General features: G+C 35.0%; 2 protein-coding genes and 1 pseudogene across 5 annotated transcripts; 1 reads left to right on the top strand and 2 right to left on the bottom strand.

Moving 5' to 3' along the window:
• Nucleotides 1-203: 203 nt before the first annotated feature.
• On the bottom strand, nt 204-2,955 carry BNAC03G04890D. Of its 2 annotated transcripts, XM_022697889.2 has the most exons (8): nt 2,789-2,955; nt 2,619-2,705; nt 2,136-2,175; nt 1,987-2,030; nt 1,704-1,865; nt 1,566-1,619; nt 767-904; nt 204-686 (listed from the first exon to the last, which is right to left on the bottom strand). In XM_022697889.2, the coding sequence occupies exons 1-8, from the start codon at nt 2,882-2,884 to the stop codon at nt 291-293; spliced, it is 1,017 nt and encodes a 338-aa protein (XP_022553610.1). In that variant the 5' UTR covers nt 2,885-2,955; the 3' UTR covers nt 204-290. The 2 variants fall into 2 exon arrangements, with proteins under 2 accessions (XP_022553610.1, XP_013659444.2); XM_013803990.3 differs by having other exon boundaries at nt 1,987-2,175; nt 2,789-2,952.
• Nucleotides 2,956-6,786: 3,831 nt separating this feature from the next.
• On the top strand, nt 6,787-8,098 carry LOC106364410 (annotated as a pseudogene).
• Nucleotides 8,099-11,243: 3,145 nt separating this feature from the next.
• Nucleotides 11,244-16,586, bottom strand: LOC106358528 (protein EMBRYONIC FLOWER 1-like). Of its 3 annotated transcripts, none has more exons than XM_048751903.1 (8): nt 16,301-16,586; nt 15,272-15,439; nt 14,903-15,078; nt 14,670-14,807; nt 14,534-14,596; nt 13,375-14,462; nt 11,631-13,120; nt 11,244-11,509 (listed from the first exon to the last, which is right to left on the bottom strand). In XM_048751903.1, the coding sequence occupies exons 2-7, from the start codon at nt 15,364-15,366 to the stop codon at nt 11,663-11,665; spliced, it is 3,018 nt and encodes a 1,005-aa protein (XP_048607860.1). In that variant the 5' UTR covers nt 15,367-15,439; nt 16,301-16,586; the 3' UTR covers nt 11,244-11,509; nt 11,631-11,662. The 3 variants fall into 3 exon arrangements, with proteins under 3 accessions (XP_048607860.1, XP_013661871.1, XP_048607861.1); XM_013806417.3 differs by having other exon boundaries at nt 14,670-14,801; nt 16,301-16,585; XM_048751904.1 differs by lacking the exon at nt 16,301-16,586 and having other exon boundaries at nt 15,298-15,411.
• Nucleotides 16,587-23,486: the final 6,900 nt, after the last annotated feature.

Here is a 23,486-nt window from a genome sequence, read left to right as displayed (position 1 = left end):
GGTTTTTAACCTGTTCAGTCGGTCATTTTTCTTCTTTGAAAGTTTTTTATGATAAAAATGTCGCTTTGAAGGTTAAAAGTGTTAATGAAAAAACTTCAAGGTTTAAAGTGCTAGTAAGTGACACTTTCAAAATTTTTTATGCGATTTTCCCAAATATTTAATATTTTCTTTACACATAAATAAAAGATTTAAATACTTGAATATGAAACATAAATTCCAAATTATTCATTATTCATTATGATAACCGAAAACATTACTTTGTACCATTAATTAGATTCAACAAGTTACTACTAGATTCCACAAGAATCTCCCCCAGGTCCACCATATGTAAACAAAATGGATTCTTTGAAGGAAATACCTTTCTTACCATCCTTTAAGCCATAACATTTGTTGTTATCTAATACCTTTTCTAAATTATATTTGTTACTTTCTTGGACTATAAACTCAGAATCTAAGATTTCAAGGTTTTTAACATGTGCAGACGCTTTTTCATCTTCAGTTGGTAGAAGACCATTACCCATCGGCGGACTTATACCAGATGATGAAGCCCGGACTGCTCCCGTAACTCCAACCATATCCACACTATTAGCTATAAGATCAAATAGTTCTTTTGGCCAATAACCAATATGTGTATCTGGTCCTCTGTATTTTACATCTGTTGTCCACCAATTTCCTGTTATTTTATCCTTTAATATATTCAAAAATACACACATATTAACTACTAGAAAACATGTTAGTAACATAAATTTAAGTATATTCATCTTACTTGTAAAATACTAGTATAGACTGCTCTTTCTCCTTGTCCTTTGCCGGGATAAGGAAAAGGTGCACTTAAAAGATCAGTTTTTGACACTTGAACAAAACCAGGACATATTGTATTATAACAGCCTGCTCCATTGGCACCCTAACAATATTGAATTTGAAAATATCAATATAACTTAGATGACAATTGACAATTAATTCAAGCTAATGTACATAAAAGTTTAAAAGACTTTTTAAAAATTATACTATAAGAATAACTATGCATTAAATTAATTACTGATGAATATATTTGTTAGTTATTTATATTTCAAATACTATAAAATATTAATAACACTGTCCATATTTTTATTTTATTTTTTTTGTCCATATTTTTATTTTTTCATTTAGTATTAACCTGCATAATTATAATAACTAAATTGTTTGGTTAGTCAAATAGGAAAAAAACATAATTTACGAGACAAAATCAAAAGAGTGAAATCTAGTACTATGTTTCAAATAGTTTGGCTTAACATTTAAACATAAAAAAGATGAGTATTCATTCCATTTAGTATTGTTACTGTTAGTTTAATTTTTTATACTTTGAATGCATATTTTTAATATAATATTAATTTAATATTTTGAAAGAAGATTCAGGAATAAAAACTTGTAATGTTTCACTTAAGAAAAATTAGAAAATATAATTTACAATTACTTATCCCTAATGAATATGAAAAGCAATCTTGTAAATCAAAGAAAATTACTATTAACACACTTATCCATGGTTTGAAATATGCTATGCAATAATGTATAATATATATATTTACCTTCCAAAATCCATAACTCCATGTGCGATTGTCACCAAATAAACTTGGATTCACCTATATATATATCATCAAATTAATTAAAGTATTCTACATTTTAAAGTAAGAAGGTTTATTAAATAGCATCAACATTGATTTTACCATCCAACCAGTTTGGATAGAGTTAACTTTGTTGTTAACTCCACTTTCTACATATATGGCAGTGTAGGAAATCTGGTCGTTACTAACGTTCAAATCATGCACACTCATCCAAGCAGCCAAACCATGGTAAGGGCTTTTATCTTGTGTTCTAACTCCGGCAAACTTCAAAATTCCAAATTTATATCAAATATATATATCAGATTATAGATTTCTGTTTCTGTAACATAAAATTTTCAGATTATAGATATTTGCAAAATTTAACCATTTCAAAAGTTGTACTTACATGTGTTTCATGGCTTTCGACCGTAAGTGGAGTAGAATGTTTTTCTGCCCAATATTTACCATTTGCAACATATTCATTTGTGTTCCTTTGTATAGGAACCATTCCATTTGGACAGTCGATGGTTCTTTTAATTTTATTTCCTTTTTTACCTTTATATTTTGGGTTAGGTATCGAAAAAGATGGTTCCATCTATTCAAATTAGATAGATACACAATAAGTATATTATGTGAATCAAACTATATTAGATTTAATCCAAATAATACAGAATACAAGTTAAAACTAACATAAAAACACAAAGACTTATTTTATGGAATATATTTCAAAATTTTGACTTTATAAAGTCACTTAAAATCTTCCAAATTCAATATATATATAATACAATGTTGTAGCCATACAAAATTAATTTACAATTAACAGAAAATAGTGTTTTGTTTAAATACTAGTTAAAATAATTATATGACCTTTTCATTTACAATTAACAGAAAATAGTGCTTTGTTTAAAAATATTCTAAAATAAAATCAAAATCAGAATCAAAATATTTTAAATATATCAAATGTAATCTAAATGCAAATATAAAAATAAAAATCTTAAAAGAAAAAACATATAAGAATAACATTTTACAGAATGAAACCTGGATTTTATGGTTATGGAGTAGTGGGTGACTCAACGAAGGTTGTTTATGTATATCCACACAATCGTATATGACCTTTTCATTTAACTATGACAAAATATATTGAGTACCATAAGATATTATACATATAATATTAGTTTGGTGTTTATAAATATAATACATCAATGTACCTTGAAGAATTTCACATTTTCTTCAATTTCTCTCGATCGAACTGCAGAAATTGTGAATATAAATATGAACGCGAGGAGTTTAACAACAGAATTCATGAGTTATATGTCAATGTTTTAATGTTTTGAAGTTTTATGTGTGTTAGATCTCCTTGCACGTTCAAATATATAAGTCTTCTTTAACTGAAATATAGGTCTTTATAATTGTGAAAGATGAGCAATCTACTTTTTCCATTTTTATTACTTTTATTAATAGTACTATAAATATATTAAAAGTTTTGCTATTTTTCATATGAATCCATGGGAGTTTTAATAATGGATACTAGTCCACTTGGATTTTATTAGTTTTTTTTTTTATCATGGATTTTATTGGTTTCAATTAGTTTCGCTTACTTATTTTAGTTATTTTTTTTAATATATTATTACTTTGATTTTCATATACTTTAAAATATATAATATTTTTCTCAGAGTCCAAATGTCTTTTTTTGTTAATACTAGTCCAATTGGCATTAAAAATACATTTTTAAATATTTTAAGGGTCTACTTTAAAGTTTAAAGATATCCGAGTAAAAAAAATTAGAAAAAATATAAATTTGCTCAGATATTTTAAAACAAATGTCAATTACACGTTCATATGAGTAGATTTCAATTAATCTACTCAGATAGTTACACACTTTATTTTGGTTGATAAGAAACAGTAAAAAACACTAATCTACTCAGATATGTTTAAAGAAATGTTAATTACACGTTAATATGAGTAGATTTCAATTAATCTACTCAGATACACACTTTCTTTTGGTTAATGAAATGTCACTTAATCTACTAAAAAACATTAACTACTCAGATATTTTTAAAGTACTGTGTCGCACATGGACATGGGAGTTCAAATGAGGCTTGAGAAAATGGTAGTCAAGTCAAGGTTATTCAGATCGAGAATTCGAGGATCTTTTGATTTCTAGGTTAACTGGGAGCAGGAAGAGGAGCTTTCACGGGTTTAACCTTAAACGACACCGTTCGGAGCAAAAGCAATGAAAGATAAAATATTAGTTGTCGTGAGGCGAATAAAATAAAATTAAAATTAAAGTTCATTAATTAAAATCCCAGGCTCAAAACTCTAGTCCCTCTCCAAATCTGCTGGTACCACCACTAACAGAAGAAAAGACTGGTCAGAGAATTCGTCGTCATGATTAGAGTTTCTCTCCTCCTTGTCATCTTCTTATCATTTGCAATTGTATCTTTCTCTCTTTACGAAGATCGAGTCGATCGGCCTCATGGATTGGTAACTCTCATCCAATTTTCTCGTAAACCTACTACTGGTCTTCCAACTATCGTTTTCACAGATCAGATTACACCAATCTGTAGTGTATTAACTGTCACTTAAGTATTTTACAACTCATTAGCATAGACAGTTATGTAATACTTCGATTACCATTGAGATGCGATCTGTTGTACTGTGTATGCACCAACGGTTCATTGGGAAAGTGAAGCACGCAGTATTCCACACTCGGAAGACTGGGAGAAAGCGTGTTATCGTCTCTACCGAGGAGAATGTTGTTGCTTCCCTTGATCTCAGACTTGGCGACATTTGTAAGATTTAGTGATTTGATTTCCATTTTATTTTTTTATTTTTTTGCTATCCATGTTCAGTCTTGGAGTCTCTTAATCTTATTTTGTTTTTCAAATTTGCTGCAGTTTGGCGGCATGTTCTCGGGACAAAGGATGCTATCGATGGTGTTGATATTGCCTTGGAAAAATGTAGGAGTTGGATCATGTACCAAACACTATATTTGCTTTCACCTGCCACGGTCTTGAACTCTGTTTATTTTTTTCTTTGCTTCATATTATTTCAGATGTTATCACGCTTTCATCACAAGGAAGTATGTTAAGAGCCTGGAACCTTCCTGATGGCCAAATGGTGTGGGAAACATGGCTTCACAGGGCGCAGCATTCCAAGTCACTGTTATTTCTGGTCCCGGTTAGTTGTATAAGCCTAGCTATTTAATAGGAGGACAACTGCTGATATGTTATAAGAAAACAATTACTTTGATCTATACGATTACGTTGATAAAGCTGACACTGTAAAAAGACAATTCGTCCCGGTTCTAACGATAACATTTAGACCGAAAATGAAGAATGAAACTATATAAATATGATCCTCAATTAAGTGACTTTTGCTTGTAACAATTATAGAAAATAATTAATTAAGCTCATTAGATCCCCAAACTTACAACTCCACAAAATACTTGAACACACAACAATACATGAATGATCACAAGACGTTTAAAAAAATCTGACAACAAAACGGAAAAAGAACAGATAATGGAAAGGAAAAAAAAATGCATGGTTTGATAGATATTCTCTTACACGTCTATATCCATGTTCTTTATCTTCAATCCCAGCATTGATACACAGAATCTCTAAGTTTGCCATACAGTCAAGTCAACACTCCCAATTAAGCCCTACCACTCTTACTCTGCATCTTCCTTTCCCTGAGCCCTAGAACCCCTTTGGCTTGCATTCCAAGCAAAGGTTATCCACCACCACCATTTCTATCGACCTGCTCCTCATCATGATAAAGTTTGATGAAAGCTTTACATCCATTTTCTCTCGACGTGATTCTTCTTAATTGGTGGTTGATGTGAGATTAGAGAGAACATTGCGTTCTCTTTAAGAGGCTGAGCCTAACGTTCTCCTTGAAAAGCTCCCACTCGTACCTAGACTCCTGCTTCGAAGCAGAGAACTCCGTTTCTGGTCTAAACCCTTATTGCCGCCATAGTCGTCGTTTCTTTCTTCTAGAGGCTTTTGAGCAATTTTGAAATTGGATGCTTAGGAGAAAGCTTTTACAATTACAATGGTGAAAAGTATCGCATGTCACACGACGAAGATAGTAAGAGTTGAGATTAAGAAACGATTAGATGATAGGTGGTGTTACGTCGGTGGTTTGGCAGAAACAAACAAAGATGAATGGAAACTTTAGACACGACGATGATACACAAGTCTGCTAATTGTTGGATTCAAAATCTAGAGCTTTTAAGAATGTAGCTTCTCATTGGTACCATCGGGGATCAGGTTTGCAGATTACATATCATATATAAAAATACCTCTATGTATTGGAAAAACTGATACTAAAAACTGTTTTGAATGAATGATGAGATATTGGCACTTGGTAAACGATTTGTGGATCCACGCCGGACACTTAACCCCTCGCAAGCTGAGAAAGAAGAAGGAATCATCCCTCTCACGGATTCATTACCCGTCATTCCTCAGGTTCACTCTTACCCATTGTCCATACTTTTGTTTGGTTTATGTGCCTGGTTTTAGTTTGTGGGATTGTAATGAGCTTTGTCATATTTCACCAGTCATACGTCACACACTCCCTCAAAGTAGAAGGTCTAAGAGGCATAGTAACAGCTCCGGCCAAGCTAGAGTCAACAACACACGTCTTTGCTTATGGAGTAGATCTCTTCTACACAAGGCTTGCTCCTTCAAAGACCTATGACTCGCTTACCGATGATTTCAGCTACGCACTTCTCTTGATCACGATTGTGGCACTCGTTGCAGCTATATACATCACTTGGATCCTTTCAAAGAAGAAAGAACTAAGCGAAAAATGGAGGTGATTGTTGGATCCTTTTAAGGTATTATTTTTCACAGTTTGTACAATATGATTTTTTTGGTACTACTAGCAAAATAACCATTGGTTAAGTAACTTGCTTCTTGTTGTTAGGCTTTGGAAAATAAGTACTTTATAGAGACTCTTGTTTGTAACACTTTGCCACATTCGAGAGTTTTGCGCTGAACCTTCTGAAGTTTATATAGAAGCTTCGTTTTTTTGAGCAAAATATTTATAGAAGCTTCTTTTTAACGTTTTGGGGTAGCAGAAAGATTATGTCTGTGTTTCAGACTAGTTTTATGTGTTAAGGACCCAGATCATCCTGCCTTCTGTCGTTTTCAGATTATGATTTTAACTAAAAATACAAATATATTATACGTAAAAAAAAAATAGTTTAATCATTACCTTGAATTTACAATATATTTTCATGGACAATGTTCTATATTCTATATATAATATACATTATTAAGCTGACAAAAAAATACACATTATTAAAATTTAAGAGTGTTTATATGATTAACGAGTATAATGTTAGGGAGAGTACAAACGTATGACGCCTGACAAATTTGGTGCGAACCAATTATTTTCTTACTATTTAAAAAGAGACGCTTTGCTTTGCATGCTTCACTCGAAATCTCTCGAGTGATGATGAAGGCAAACGAGAAACCGAAACCCCACGCGCCATCGCGTCCTCTCTTCTCATGTGGCTTCTTCCGCCGCTGCACACAGTCTGTTCTCAGTCCTACCTCTCCTCACCAGCAACCTCGCCGTAAGCAAACTACCACTTCCTCCTCGTCATCCTCATCAGCCTCCACTTCTCAAAGTTTCACTCAATGGCGCTTCCCTCATCACCTTGATCAAACTCCATCCACCGTTACTCCTCCTACGCTGCCTCTTCCGATCACAACAACTCTCCAAGAAACATTCCAGATCGCTGAGCTTCACCTCACAAGTCACATCCCTCTCCGAATCCAACAAGCTCCTCGCTCTTCAGACTTGTCCTCCGGGTCTCATGCGAGGCCTCGTCTCTTGCCTTCGTAGCAACAGCATCGTAACTGCCAAACACGTCACCAAGATCCTCCTCGCGCTCTGCCTCGCCGAAGTTGACCGCCACGTGGCGATTTGAGGCGGGAGCCGCCAGCGGTTGTGGAAACTGCGGCGGGACTAGAGATCACTGAGTTGGAGCGAGCTTTAGCTGCGCTTGAGCTCATGTGCACGACGGCGGAAGGCGCGGCGGAGGTTCGTGGTCAGGCGATGACGGTGCCGGCGATGGTGGCGGTGATGGCGAGATTGGCAGGGAGAGGGAGAGAATACGCCATAAGCATACTTGCCGTCGTCTACAGAAAAGGAGTTTCCGGCGAAGAAATTGCGGTGGCGCCGGCGGAGGAAGTAGCGAGGGGGGTGGCGCTGGCGCTGGAGGGAGTGTGTGCAGCGAGAGGAGGAAGAAAAAGCCACCTATTGACGACCCTTGAGGAATATGGACGGTTGGATCTGGCTCAGAGTGGGACATAGGAAAGTAAACTCCAACGGTGGATATTATGTCAGATTAAAATAAATCTGGAAATCTAGTTTGGGGGTCACGGGCTTGTAGTTCTTTTGTTAAAGAAGTGTGGGCCAGTGGGCCAGGGCCTTCGTCTCTGTGACTCTGCCTCCTATATGTGTATACAGTAATAGTATGAGATCTCATATACTATTATATAGTCGTTCTGCCTACATAAATTATCCTAAACGACGATGTAACTGTTCGGATGATTTATTAGCAACAAACCCGCTTGTGAAATTCGAACGAACCAACTTTTATATTGCTTCTTCTAATTATTTTGTTTGTTGATAGTATTACTTATTATGTACATTATAGATATAGATGTGTGCAAACATGTTAACTCCTAGGTTCGTAAACTCTAGAATGGTCTTTGCAAGTGCAAAAATCTTTATTTTCAATCATAGCTTCTCAGGCGTCGGTATAGGTTCAATTAACCATATGATTCTTGTCTGATGAAAGAGATTATACTTAATTTAGAAATAAGAAAACTCGTGTGTTTTGCCTCTTCTTGGTTTGGTTTTCCGACTAACTATTGGCATTAACATGTGATGGTTTCTCTGATTAGTAGCTGAGAGACAAATCCACAGTCACAGAGACCTAACATGTCCAGGTCATTTCATATATATATATATATATATATATATAGCTTTAGTACTGTACTATATAATTAACATATATACTAAAACCTATAATATCTTGTCTTGGTTTTGATATTGCAAGTCTTACAACTCTTCAATCAATTATCAAATGATACGAATCATGTATAAATTATAGGTCCAAAGAAATCACTACATTCTGGCTCTCCTATAAAATCAGAATTGGTGTAAACAAAGGTACTGTTAAATAAAAATTAACACCTGACGACATACGTAACACGTCCACCTGCATTGTTTTAATTATCAGAAAGTAACGTACATCAACAATGTACGTGTTAATTAATTATTAGAAAAACAATGTACGCGTTACTTATGAAAAAACAATGTACGTGTTAACTAATGCACATTTCGAACCTACAAATTAACGAGGATGTAATATATACATCCATTATTTTATTGATGTTATTCAGGTTAGTGTAATTAATCTAGCGTTTCTCCAGATTGTCATTTTTAAGATATAAGAAATCATGATCTTCTCGCTAGAATCATGACAAGGAATAACGAGGTATCTAACATATCAATAATACCTAATGTTTAACAGAAATATATGGTCACTCCAGAATCCAAAATCGTTAAGCAGAATAACGAGAACTACCATTAATTTGAGATACAGGAGGAATTAAAATCATCACATATTCAAAACATACTTATTTTTCTACACAAATGTGAAGTATTTTACGTCAAAGTCTAGACATCAAAACATATAATAGCCAATGAACGTAAGAGTCTTGCATTCTTCTAAAAGAACTTTACAGATGAAGAAATTATATGATGATTTTTTGGGCGAATAAACAAAAACTATATGTGGAAAGGTTTTAGTAAATTAATTTTAAATTTCGTCTATTTTTATCGAAAGTTCTCAAATTGACATAAAATATTGGTTTGAACGTGCTAATTATTTGAAAACATAATTCAAAATAATCTGAGAATTTTATCTAGCAAATTCACCCTATGATTTTATCCGACGAATTGGTGCTTGTTTAGAGAATTTAATTTGATTTTATGTTCTATTTAAATCTGTCTTATTCCTTTTCAGTTTTTTTTTTGCAGATCAGTCCACAATTAACTACTAAATGCAATGTATGGATCAGGGCCAAGTAGCTCTTTAATTATAACTACCAACACTCAAAAGTCGGTCCTACAAGAGCTGAACCGACATGGCATGAGGGCTCAGTCCCGCAGGAATATCTCTTTAGTTATAAATATAGGTTGGCCGAGGGAGGAAATGACTTGAAGAAGGTTTGTTTTGCCTTTTACAATGAGTTAATGATGGTACCAATACTCTCGAGTCGTAACCACCTAAGCTACATTGAATTAATCATTCTAGTACCATTTAACAGTTTCTGAATAAGCAATTACCAATGTTAAGTACTTGTTAAGTCCATAACCGTACCCTCGCCAAATTCTTAATTTTATTAGTCTTGAAATTTCATCATACTCTAGTATATACATCCAATATTTATAGATGTTATTCACGTTATTATATAGTGTAAATAATTTACAGTGATGTGGTTAATTAGCATCAATACAGTGATGTGATTAATTAGCACCAATCTTATATATTTGAGTTTTAACTAATGATTCACACTCTTTAAAACCAACACTTCTTTCTCAATAAAAAGAGAGAAGTTGTACTTTTTGTCAACTTCTGCCTTTTCATTATGTAGATCCGTTACGCATCCGACTGGGATGCATCGCAGGCCCCCGTCCGCTTCTCTCCCGACAATTTCAAGTACTCTTTGACTCTCATTGCTTTTAATTTTTTCCCCATATGTTACACACCACAACTTCTATTAGTTGTATAGTTTGAAATTTCAGTCTACAATATAGTTCTTGACCCAGATCTTTGGATTATACGAAGTTCTTGACCCAGATCTTCTTATGACTATTACTCACAGATTAGCTTTGCGATCCACCAAATGCGTTTTTACAAAAAACCACAGTGGATACATCATTGCTTAATTTAGAATTTTTCTGTGCACCTTTCCTTTCTTGTCATGTTACATTTGATGAAACCATCTTAACTTTCTCCCCACTCTCGATCGCTTTAAACTTTAAACCATATATAATTTCTCACTGCTCTCCACTCCCACCTTCCATTCACATCCAAATAGAGCCAACGAATATCCAACTTCTTTGAGTAACAATAGATATTTCCTACCTTTTACCATTTCTTTAGTAATTTTTAGGGTTTATAAATTTAGCATATTTCTTGACCAAAATTTTTTGTTTTTGTTTTTCGCATATTGTTCAACAACTCTTGGCATTTTAATTGAATATTGTTTCTTGATAAATTTTAGAAAGTCCAAACTTGTAGTTCATAATCTAACCCATATACATGGCCAACCGTTGAGAATACCATATTTAAGGCGTGAATTTACATCTTCCAAATTAAACTTATACTAGTGACTTTAAACCACAAGTCCACCACCTACCTGTAGTTAATTCACAATTACTTTGCAAACAAAAATTAAGATGTAAATTTAAAATTAACTTGCTTGAGTTTTCTTCAGATAAGTGGAAAAACTTTAGAAGAGTTATTTTTAGGTTTTCCTGTGACGTTGTTAAAGCTGACACTGTAAAAAGACAACTCATACCGGTCGTAACGGTAACATTTAGACCGAAAAATAAAAAGATAATGCCAGCGGTATAAATAGGGACTGTATAAATAAAAGAGCGCAACAAAAATATCTTAAGAAAAACAAGACCTATCAAGGGTAGTACAGTAATTTAAGGTATATACACACACTAAATGTTACCAAGCATGAGTGATCAAACACAAGGAAAAAAAAGAGATGTGTATCCAAGAACAGGAAGTAACTGAGAAGATTCGCTTTACTGTTTCCTTTCTGACTTATTATTGACTTCAACAGGACTGGTGCGCCTCTTTGCATCCCTCTTCCTCTCACCGTCTGTTTCACAAAGAGAAACCCATGTTTTGTTAGAACTGAAGGAGACCAAGAATAATCTCTGTTCTAGACTTCTAGTAACTAAACTTAAATAAAACTCAGTTCTATAGGCATAGCAATTTACCTGAAGAAACCTCTTCCATTTTGTATTAATCTTTAGGCATTTTCTGTAACTGGACCAACGGTCTTCTTAGTCTGCTTCATTGCATCCTCTTTACACAAACTTGCTTTTGTCTTGTAGGGTGCACGTTTTCTTACCACCTTAAGATTTTCACTCGTTAACATGTAAACATTCCCAGGTTCAGCAACGGTGAAATCAGCAGGGTTTCTATTCACGATGCACTCAAAGGACCCTGAACTGTTCTTAGGAGGCAACGCAGAGGCGTTACTGGAGCTCTCTGCTTTCCTCTTTTGGTTCATTTCTTTCAAAGGGAGCTTCATGGAGTTAGATCCCCTGAGAAGCTGGAATCTCCCTTGGTCGTTGCTTCCAGGAAACACAGTGTCTTTGCTCTTGTTTATCTTCTCTTGATGATGATGATGATGATGATGACTCCATGGAGCTGCTTGTGCGTTTTGAAACGAAAACGACGACGTACCAAGCGGTGGACCGATAGGGAAACTCTTCCGGGAAGCCTCAGGTGCGAACCCGTTGCTGTAAAAATTGAAAGGAGACTGTTTACTTGGGTAAGCTGTCTTACCAGAGTCCCCTGTTTCAAGCCCTATACGTTCCTTAGACGGTGGAAAATGTCTTCTAGTGAAATTAACGTTCCCATGGTGGTCAACGGGAGCGTTTGATGATCTCAACCTAGGATCCATAAGGCTGAGCAGATTCAATGCCGGTATAGAGCTTTCGTTAGAGAAGGCGTCCATTGATCTATTACCATCACATCTTTGCTTCCCGTTGGGGGTAACAAAGTTGAGGTTCCACGTATTGTTATTACTGGGGCCAAGCCTCGTTGACTGATCCATGTTGAAAGAAGAAACTGGTGTCTGATGATGACACTGTGGTCGTTGCACAATGGAAGGTGGCCAGATCTGATGAGAAGAAGCTGGTTCTCTGTACTGATGAGGAACACTCTGGTAGCATGTGTTACACCCACGTAATACTCTATATGAGGAGGAAGATGGATGCTGGTTAGCCATTGCTGGCACATTCCCAAGCCACTGGGGGTTGTTGTGACCAGAAGAAAACCGGATGGAGTTAGATCGGTTCTCTTGAGTAGGAGGAAAGATCCCAAACGGAGAAGAAGGCACGTAAGGCTGTCTTAATGGGAAGAAGTCTAGAGGTTTCTGCTGCGGTTTTGATGTGTTGTTGTTGGTATCCTCCAGTGAAGTCTCGTTATCATAGGTTTCGTTAAGATCAATCAGGAGAGCGTTCTTGGATCTGTGTGGCGTTTCTTCTTGTGGTGGTTGCTTGTTGCTAACGTCATCTTCTTTGTCTGGAAGACACCTCTCGTATTGGTTTTTAGCCATGAGCTCGGCTATCTCCAAAGTGATATCATCGTTTGCCTCTTCAGGTGTGTTCTCATTTCTATCATGGCTTTGGCTTCCGAGAGGTTCATGATGTTCTTGGACCATTACTGTCTTCCCCTTTCTGTCTGCACCAGAAGCTTCCTGCCAAGTAAAATGATTCCATTAATACACTAATTTGGAAGACACAACAATATAGAGCTTTAGCTAAAGTCATCTGAGAACAAAACCATTTTTTTAATACCAGGAGGGTCGGGACTGAAACCACAGTATAATATTAGTTTCGTACCCAGCGGTCACTCTGGTCACTCGAACTGGGTACCTCTTAACACAATAGGCAAGATCCTTTCTAGTTGAGCTAATGACCTCTGGTAGATATGTAAGAACAAAGCATTTACCTTTTGCAGCACAGAAAATAGATCTGCAAAGCCTTTATCTGTGTTGTTGTTGTTGGTGGTGCTGAAGTCAACAGCATCCACTCCAGTTCTCAACCATCCACCTGTGTTTGGTCTAGAAGAGGAACCAAACTCTTGAAGACTGTTTGCTTCTACATCACTTGGCCTAACATGTGCATTCTCTGGCACATGCAAAGAAGTAACCGGCCTATCATTATTAACCTGAGGAGGGATAGGTTTTCTGAAATACCCTTCTGCAGCCAAACGGTGATCGTCAAGTGAACTGCCAACCCTTTCTTCATTCATTAAATCTCTAGTAGATTGGGAGCTTGTATTTATGGAACTAAAACTGATCAGGCTACTCTTCTCGTTATCCTTTATTACAGGCTTGTTTTTCTTCTTCTTGAGCTTCTTCTCTGCTCTCTGAGGAACCGAGTCTTTATCCTTGGACAAAGCACTCTTACTAGAACCTGCTGCATCATTCTCATGGACTCCCTCTTGAGAAGGAAGTGATGGAACAAACTCGTCAACAACCTGGAATCTTCTGTTCTTCTTCTTACCCTTAATAAGATCTCTGTCAAACCCACTATCTGCTGAATCACTATCACCTTGATCAGAAGTGGCGCCGCCTTTGCTTAGTTTCCGGCTGACATAGTTGTTTTCAGGTGGTACCTTTCTTTTTCTACCTCTAGCCTTCGAAGAAGAAGAAGACTCTTCTTGTCTTATATTGTTACTACCACCATTAGCTTTGGTCTCGGGATCAACTATCAGCTCGCTGAGTAGACGAACCTTGCGAGTTTTCCTACGCTGAAACCCAAGATTTATACTCTCTGATGACACCTTGTCGTCTTTATAACGATTCTTGATTGCCTTGGGAGGCGTATCCTCAACCACACCAGCTATCTCTGATGATGCAAAAGTTGTCACGTTTTGCTTCTCTTTCCAGCTGCTGGCATCCGTTGATGATTTGCTTACTTTAGATCTCTTGTTGCCTACTTGTTCTCGACTCGCGAGCTTTCTGATCTTGTTTCTAACAGTAGAAGCATCCATAGATGGAGGATGAACTTTCTTGACTAACGTAGTAGCTGTAACTGTTTCAGCTTCACAAAGTTAGTTTTATTTCATCTGCACACGTTAATTTGCTACCAAAGAAGAATGTTACCTGTCTGATCATCCTTATGAGCTCTTTCACAGTTTACATTCTCATTCTCCACAACAGCACTACCTGAAAAAATGATAATACAAAATTATTACGGTTGGTTTGAATTATGAAACTAAAACAAGCAGATTCTAATTACCTGCAATATCATTGTCCCTTTCTTTCTCCTGATCGGTGATTGTTAGTGGATTCAATTTGCTTTGACTAGGGATAACCGAAGAGGTTTCATCTAGCTTTTCCCCGCTTATACTTGTTGAGTTTGCATGCAGTCCTAAATTTTAAAACAACCATTTAAATGTATAAGTTCAAGCAGCCTTTCTCTCTAGCTAGTATAGAACACTTATACAAAATATTGGAAATAAGTAAGTATACCCTTTATCCCATCAGCATTGATATCTTTGATGCAACTCATACAACGCCACCATCTAAACTTTGGAACAGATAAAGAAGGAAGGGGATAGCTTTGTTGATTCTCCAAAGTAACACTCTCTTCTGAGAATGGCCAACATTTTCTATCGTCTCTCTCACGCGTTTCAGCTACGAATCCACTGCATTAAATTATAAGAAGAAAACTCGATATATTCATGTCACTTCATCTTGTATCTTACTAATAGTGTATGCATTTGGAAGTGATCACATCATATAAATACATATAATAATATCTATCAAAGTAAAGGAAAGTATGATCATAGTTTAAACAAGGAAGGTTGATAACATAAGGTCAATATATAGTAGGCTCACCGTATGGAGAAGTGATCACATTTTACCATATTAATCTCGTTGGCAGCGCCTGCGAGATCTATTGATATCGAGTTGATCTTAATGGAGGAACTCATTGATTTGCTTGAAGGAGATCATATGCCTTAATGATGATTAACTTCCACCATTATACTCTCTACGTACCTAGAGCTGTTACACACGATAATTTTTCTTAACTTCACCAAACCGAAAGATTTAAGTAACAAATCAAAACTGTATAATTGTGCTTGATGATCAAATGGTTGTGCATGCAAAGAGATCCAACGCTTCAAAATCTTAACGCTCCATATATATAACATCAATTATAACTATAAATTAATTGAAGTTTACATATAATCATGATGTTCCAAGCATATTCCATGAATATCCACATAAAATAACATTCATAACAACCATCCATTTAACTCAACAGTTCCATGAAAATTAAAAACTTTGAACTCTAAGTTCTACATAAAATCATGAACAAAATTCTTCATACGTTCGAAGTGAATTATAGTTTAACATTTTAAATTCAACATTAATCTATATTTAAACACCGACCTAAAAATTAGGGTTTTCAGACACGGGAACACCCAAAGCTGTAACCTTTGTCTACATGACCAGAAAAAAAAAAACTTTAGAACTGACCCGTTTCAATATTTTTCCGACTTAGAAACGTAAAGATTAATTAATCTGAGTAATTTAGGGTTTTTAAATCAAATTATTTAGAAGCCAATTAACAGATAATAAGACACTTAAAATTAACCGCATGAGATTAACAAAGATAACGAAGACCCACCAATTAATACGGGTCAGATCTAACCCGCACGTGAATAGTCCGTGAAGAAACAAAAAAAAACCAAAAAAAAAGTAAGAACATCGAAGAGACGTATAAATGAACAGTGAAGATCCCTCGGACAAAGAAAACACGAAGTCAGCTACAAGTCAAGCTAAAATCTCTTCCCACAAGATCTAGCCATGTCCTAAACCTAAAAATCAAACAGATCAGAGATTCATGTCGGAAACACGCACCTGAAGGGAATCCGAACCAGAGAATCAAGATGCGAGATTCGTGCTCGATCTTAAGCGGCAAGCGAAGAAAACCGTACCGGGAGATGGAGAAGCTTGACGATAAGAGGATTAGATAAGTTTCGATGATTGATTCTTCGGGAGATGAGTAGAATTTGACTGCGAATTTTCCTGAAACCCTAAGGCGACGTTTCCTGAGAGAGAGAAAGGGGGACTTTTATTTTCTTTGGCTTAGAGAGAGAGACTGTTGAGAAAAGAAGAGAGAGGAAACCGAAGCTTTCTTATCCTTGAAATGAGGGTTTTATTGCGTCGAAATGAGTGTTTTTTAATAAAATTAATACTTTATTGCCATAAAATTAATTTATATTAAAAATAAAAAAAAACAACTCATCTGTGGAACATGACACTGCCATGTCACCATCTGGTCTGCCTATTTCCATTTACACGAGTACCTTTCTATATATTGTGTACACGTATATGTATCTGTATAGGTCAAAAGTTAAAAAATATATATTTCTATCTATGCAATATTTTATTATTTTAGTGAAAATATCTTAGCATTAATGTAAAGAGCTTTCATTAGGGTAATAGGTATCCGAAAATTAAACAACAAGATAAAATAATTTATTTTCACAAGATTTCAGTGTTTTCTTCACATAAGGAAACCCATCTTTTTTACGTTGAAAATTTATATATTGACGTTTCGGTGTGATAGGATGGGGCACAAGGTACCAACTATAGACCTCCACGTGGCCGTAATCTGCGGTTCTTATCACCACCCATTTGTTGTGTCCGAAAAAAAAAGAAAACCCTAGGCGCGCGCGTGGTTATCACGGGACTTTCTTTTTGCGTGTGGGCACGTTTCGGCCGTGGCGCGGATCGGAGAGGGAGCGTCGGCACGGAGGACGGGAGAGATTGGAGCGTGTGGAGACGTGAAAGAAGTGAGAGTGGAGAAGATTGTGGGACCAGAGAGAAAAAATAAAAGCCCTAAAAGCATGATAATATTGTATGGGTAGGTGATGTTACCCTAGACGAGCCCATTTCCTCAATAAATGATAAGATTATTAACCCTAACATTCTTTTTTCCCCCATTTCAAAATTTTACTGCAGTAAAAATCAGAATGATTTGGTTCACATTATCACGTACACCATGTTTTTGTACATAAAGATGTGTTAAATCTTTCATTGTTATATATATATATTTGTAAGTACACAGATGTATTTTTAATTGATTTTTGCTTTTTCGGTGGTAGAATCATCACATGGTACACCAACCTAATGGGATACCCTATGATGTAAGCGAGGTTTAACAAAAATATATAAAAAAAATCCAACTTTGTTTTTCTTTATACCTTTACATATTCGATATATATACATCAATTAGTTGGACGTTGAGTCGTTGACTCTGTATTTGTTTATCAAATCCGTAGGTATAATATAGATTTGGATTTAACTGTTCGACAGCTAATACGTTTTTTTTTAAATATGCTCGTATTAGCACACACACACGAATATATCTAGAAGTGACTCGTGAGCATCATCAAGTTGTGTTGAACATTTTACAAACGTATATTAATACAAAACTTGGTGAAAATAATACTGCATCAGGTAAATTTGTATTGCCTCTTAGAAAATAATATTATACATTAAGATGCGTGATAGCTTCAGACTTTAGTGGGGCTTTATCCTTTATAGCACATTTCTCTCTCCTTGGTATACTGTTTTTTTTTAATTATATTCTTTCTTCGGTAAATTGTATTCTTATTTCTTTCCTAGTTTTTGTCGGCTTTGAAGTTTTATAATATTGTTATTTCTATAGAAATTTAGGTTTGTTACTATAGTCTATATCGGAAAAATATTAATCTCCTTTTCCTTCCCACCGAGTGAGATATATGTGCAACTTACTTTTTTTTTTGAACTTATGTGCAACTTACTTTTGCCAGGTACATAAGATCAAATTTTCTTGTTTGACGCAGTTAGTTGTGGTTTGACAAATTGTGATGTATAAACTAAAACGTGTTAGTGGCCCACTTTGAACATTTAGATGCAATGTTACATGACATATATAGTATCCAAGTTTCTAGCTAATTTTCAAGGAACCTATCTTCAACCAAACAAACATTTCATGTAGACCGTATAAATCAAGATTCACACACTTTTGAAATATTATCCTCAGACTTAGCTGTAACCCCTGTTCGGGAACGCGTTAGGCGCTAGTCGGACGGTTGGGAGAAAATCAAAGATTAATCGGAAATTATGCGGGGCAGAATTAGATTGTTTACTATGTTATAAAAGTTAATCTTTAACTGTGTATAACATTAATACATTTTTATGTTTAAGATTATATAAAACACACAAATATATAGAATATATAAACTTAATATAGTGGAATTTTCATCAAAATTATGAATATAAATGATATTTATAAAATTTTAGATCAAATAAATAAATAAAAATATTATTAAAAATAAAATTAAAAAATTAAAAAAAATAGATTAGGCGGCGGCTAGGCGGTCATTTAGGCGGTCTAGGCAGAGAAAATTGGATATCCAATTTTTTTAACCTATTTTGCATAAATCGAAATGGACGTGTGACGTAACGTGGAGACGGCCGCCTATTTTTAGAACAGGGGTTGTAACCAGAGAAAGGAGATTTCGTATATAATTAATTGATACACTTTTAGGTTTGCATACGTGCACAAATGCACATTAGTAAGTTTGTATACACATGGTATATATTGAAAAGGTTATAAACACAATCACTTAGTTATATAAATGTATAGAGAGAGAAAAGGCAAATAAAAAAAGAGGACTTAGATGAAAAAGAACAGCTTTAAGGAGATGCTTTGGCCACCAGCGATACCATCATTTAAGCTTTGCATGTGCCTCTCTGTTAGCATCTCGACAACCACATCAACCTTCTCTCTCTCCGCTTTTTAACTCTTGGATTTTTACTTCTTACACACACCCCAACATCATCATATCTATCTGATACATATATATGTGTTTATATACTCAGTTCCATGGATCTGTGTATCACCCATATATCTTACAAATCCTTCAAAAATTTAAATCCTTCGAGTGTGTTTGATCTTCATTTACAAAATACATAACTTTTAACTCGATATTTTAGCTGGGAAACACAATCCCTTGGCCTATGATAGCTTATTTTAGTTGGTAAGCCAATATATACATATAAGTTCTCTGTCGGAAACATTGATTATTGATTCATCTATTAACAACGATCGATGGCTAATATGAAGACACTATTTGTCGAAAGTCATATTTAGTAAATAAAAAGGGTGTAAGCGTTCTGTGAAGATAGCTCACTTTATTAACCCAGAAATATTAGGTTTATCATATATATTAATGATGTTCGTATTCACATGTATTGTCAATTATTTACTCTAAATCTAAAACAATTATATATTGAAGATCCGAAATCTATTAATTATAAAAAATGGTAGGTGATAATCGCTCTTCAGCTGAAGGTGAACACCAGATACCATGGAGTGGTTAAAAAAAAAAATACATGGAGCAGATTTAATTTAAAAGCTCATTAATCAAGTAAAGAGTGGTAATTATATTGCCTGTTGATTTGCATCGTGGGCCATATAAGACTATTCAGATATTGGCTGTTCGTGTTTAATTATACACGCATTCTCTGTGGGCCATTAAAATTCCTTATAAGCATTCGAGCTAACTAGTAGTTTTTGGACGCAGATACACTTGCGTACGGTTTACTATGCTGAGATGTGTTAGCTCTTAGACGACTTTCAAATCACTTACCAGATCTGTTTAGTTTACCGGACAGTCCAAACATTTTATTATAATATTTGTACGCAAAACAATATAACTCATACCGCCATAGAATTTTGGATCCATATATAATCTCATCAAAATCACACGGCCACTATTTGACTGTTTCATATAGCCAGTTTGGGATCCTAATTTCGTTTGTATTTGTTTTCTTTGTGTTGAAGATCTACAAAATAGGTTTGTTTAAATATTAAAGATTGTAGTTTCATATAAACACTAACACGTAAACATAAGAACACAAGCAAACAAATAATAGAACCTCAATAGTATGTCACTTAACCAAGAAAACTATTCCTGATGGATTCGGACACGTAATCTTTTCATTAAAAATGTAAGAAACAAGTAATATTTTGAAAAACGAAAAAGAGAACACTTTTTTCAAGTTAAAAAAATCGTTTTGAAGGGTTATAAATATATAGTAGCAACTATTATAAGCCACGTAAGGTTAAACTGATCGAGGAGCAACGAATATTGTAGGTGAAACCAGGGGATATTAGTGTGGTACTTCCGATGTTCGAGTTTTAAATTTCATGAACCACGTATAATCTCACCTCAGCTTTTCTTCCGCTAATCATTATATTTTTACTTAAAACGCATAATGATAATGCATGCATATGTGTGTGTTCGTTACCTCGTATATGTCATTTTCTAACTAATGATGATATTACTAGGTCGTAATTATGGTGGCAACGTAAACCCTCAAGCCACAATGATATCAATTAACTCCAATTTTCCACCAAAACATGGGAGTACTCGTTTGTGGTTTATGTGTGTCCAATCCTTAGTATGAATTACCGAAAAAATATCTTTAATAGGAGTACTACACTAATCGGCAATTACGAGGCAATGTAAAAATTGATCGAGTTATAAGTATATTTTAGATCATTTATTTATATATATATATTTCTTACCGCAACTTTTATTTTCTTACCGCAACTTCAGTGGTACTTAAGTAAGTATAAAATTAATTCAATTTCGACGCCATTATTTAACTAAAAGTTCTCTATATAGGCTTTACGTATAAACATATCTACATCATAACTTGTGTTTAATTTTTCTCCATAATCACAATTCTCCAAAATTGTTCTAAAATCCCAACATGTTCATATTTATAATATATCAATATGTCCATGCATCTATTTTGAGAGTAGCTGTGGTAGATATGATTCAAAGGATGTTTGGGGTGACTTGTAACCTAGGTGATCTGAATATCCAGGTTTAACAAACAAAAATAATAATTATGATAATTCAGCCGGTTATTTGGAAGTCATACAAACAACGACGGATTACAATATAAAGATTATTAGAAATTATCTTATAAAAAGGAGACTATAATATATGAGTGAACGTACAGTATATTTGCAAGAAAAGTTTGTTTTAATTTTCTTGTCGTTTTAACTGTATATATACATATGTTAAACTTATTATATATTTAGTTATCGACTTATCGTTACCTTTATAAATTTCTTCAGACCCGTTACTGTTTGCGAAAAGTCAATACAGTGTTGGTCAAGACAATTAAAATGGCGCACTGACCTAAAAAAACTAAAAGCCGTAGCACAATAGACGAATTAAAAGAAAAAGAAAAACTGGATTTCCTAATTAATTTCAAGCTTTGACTAAACTATCGAAAATTCCTGCTGATTTGGTATTTCTATATATTGTTGAGATAAGCTTGAAGTTGATACAATATATATGCACTGCACATGCAGGTATAGACAAATCATTCACTGGTGAATCACTACAAGAAAACAGCGGTATTCTGACGGACATTCCGACGGAAAATGAAATCCTCGGAATTTTCCGAGGAATTTCCTCGGAATATACCGACGGAATTCCGAGGAAACATCAATCCGTCGGAATATTCCGAGGAAATTCTGACGAACTAGTGATCGATCGATGCGTTTTTGGACATATACTCATCGATCGATCACATTGTTACGCTTTGGTCCATCTTAGTGATCGATCGATGCGTTTTTGGACATAAATCCATCGATCGATCCGTTTATAAAAAAACATTCGAGATTTTGAAACCCCAAACACTAGTTCCTCGAAATTTCCTCGGAATATTCCGAGGAAATTCTGAGGAACACTTGATATCCTCGATCGATCGATGGGATAATCTCATCGATCGATCACATTGTTACGCTTTGGTCCATCTTAGTGATCGATCGATGCGTTTTTGGACATATATCCATCGATCGATCCGTTTATAAAAAAACATTCGAGATTTTGAAACCCCAAACACTAGTTCCTCGGAATTTCCTCGGAATATTCCGAGGAAATTCCGAGGAACAATTGATATCCTCGATCGATCGATGGCATAATCTCATCGATCGATCACATTGTTACGCTTTGGTCCATCTTAGTGATCGATCGATGCGTTTTTGGACATATATCCATCGATCGATCCGTTTAAAAAAAAATTGACGTTTTGAAACCCCAAACACTAGTTCCTCGGAATTTCCTCGGAATATTTCGACGGAATTCCGAGGAAGAAAAGGGTTTCCTCGGAATTCCCTCGGAATATTCCGAGGAAATAGGGTTTTTAAACCGAAAACAACGTTTTTGCGGTTTGAATAACACCTATATAACCCTTATTAAGTGTCTTACGTTCATTATGAAGTCAAAAATTTGTTCCTTACCCTATAATAAACACTTTTCCGATTGTATGAACGAAATCCCCACAACATAAGAGAAACACTTATACACTTTAATGAACGGTAAAGGGAATACTTACAATTCGTTTTGAAATTTGTTATTTCATGGTTTATGCTCATCTATACAAAGAATCCTCAATGGTATGCATTACAATTGTATAAGAAATGAAATACGGCAAAAAAAATTGATGTTTTGAAACTCCAAACACTAGTTCCTCGGTATTTCCTCGGAATATTCCGAGGAAATTCCGAGGAACAATATAAATTAATAGAAATACATGCACAAGATATTCTTTTTCCTCGAATTAATGAAAATATTCCGAGGAAATTCCGACGGATATTTAAGTGGCCGTCGGAATTTCCTCGGAATATTTTCATTTAACCGGGCAAACAAGCCGCCACATATTTCGGAAAAATTGAAATTGAAAATACTGAGGGAATTCCGACGGAAAATATCCGTCGGACCCAAGGTTTTATAAACTCGAACGCATCTTCTTCCCCATTTCTCTCTTCTTCCTCTCCGGCGATCTCTCTCTCCTTCCGGCGTTCTCCACCTTCTCTCGCGACGATCTCTCCGGCGAATCCTTTCCATTCCCTTACAAATCATGTAAGGACCCTATCCCACTCTCTTAGGTCCTATTTGTTAGGTTTTTAAGTAGATTTGATGATTTTAGAAGGTTTTTGATAGATTTTTGTTAGGGTGATTGGGTA

This window comes from Brassica napus, chromosome C3, assembly GCF_020379485.1.
Source record: "Brassica napus cultivar Da-Ae chromosome C3, Da-Ae, whole genome shotgun sequence".
NCBI lineage: Eukaryota > Viridiplantae > Streptophyta > Magnoliopsida > Brassicales > Brassicaceae > Brassica > Brassica napus.
Note: the sequence above shows the minus strand (reverse complement) of the source record. Positions and strands in the feature narration are given on the sequence as shown.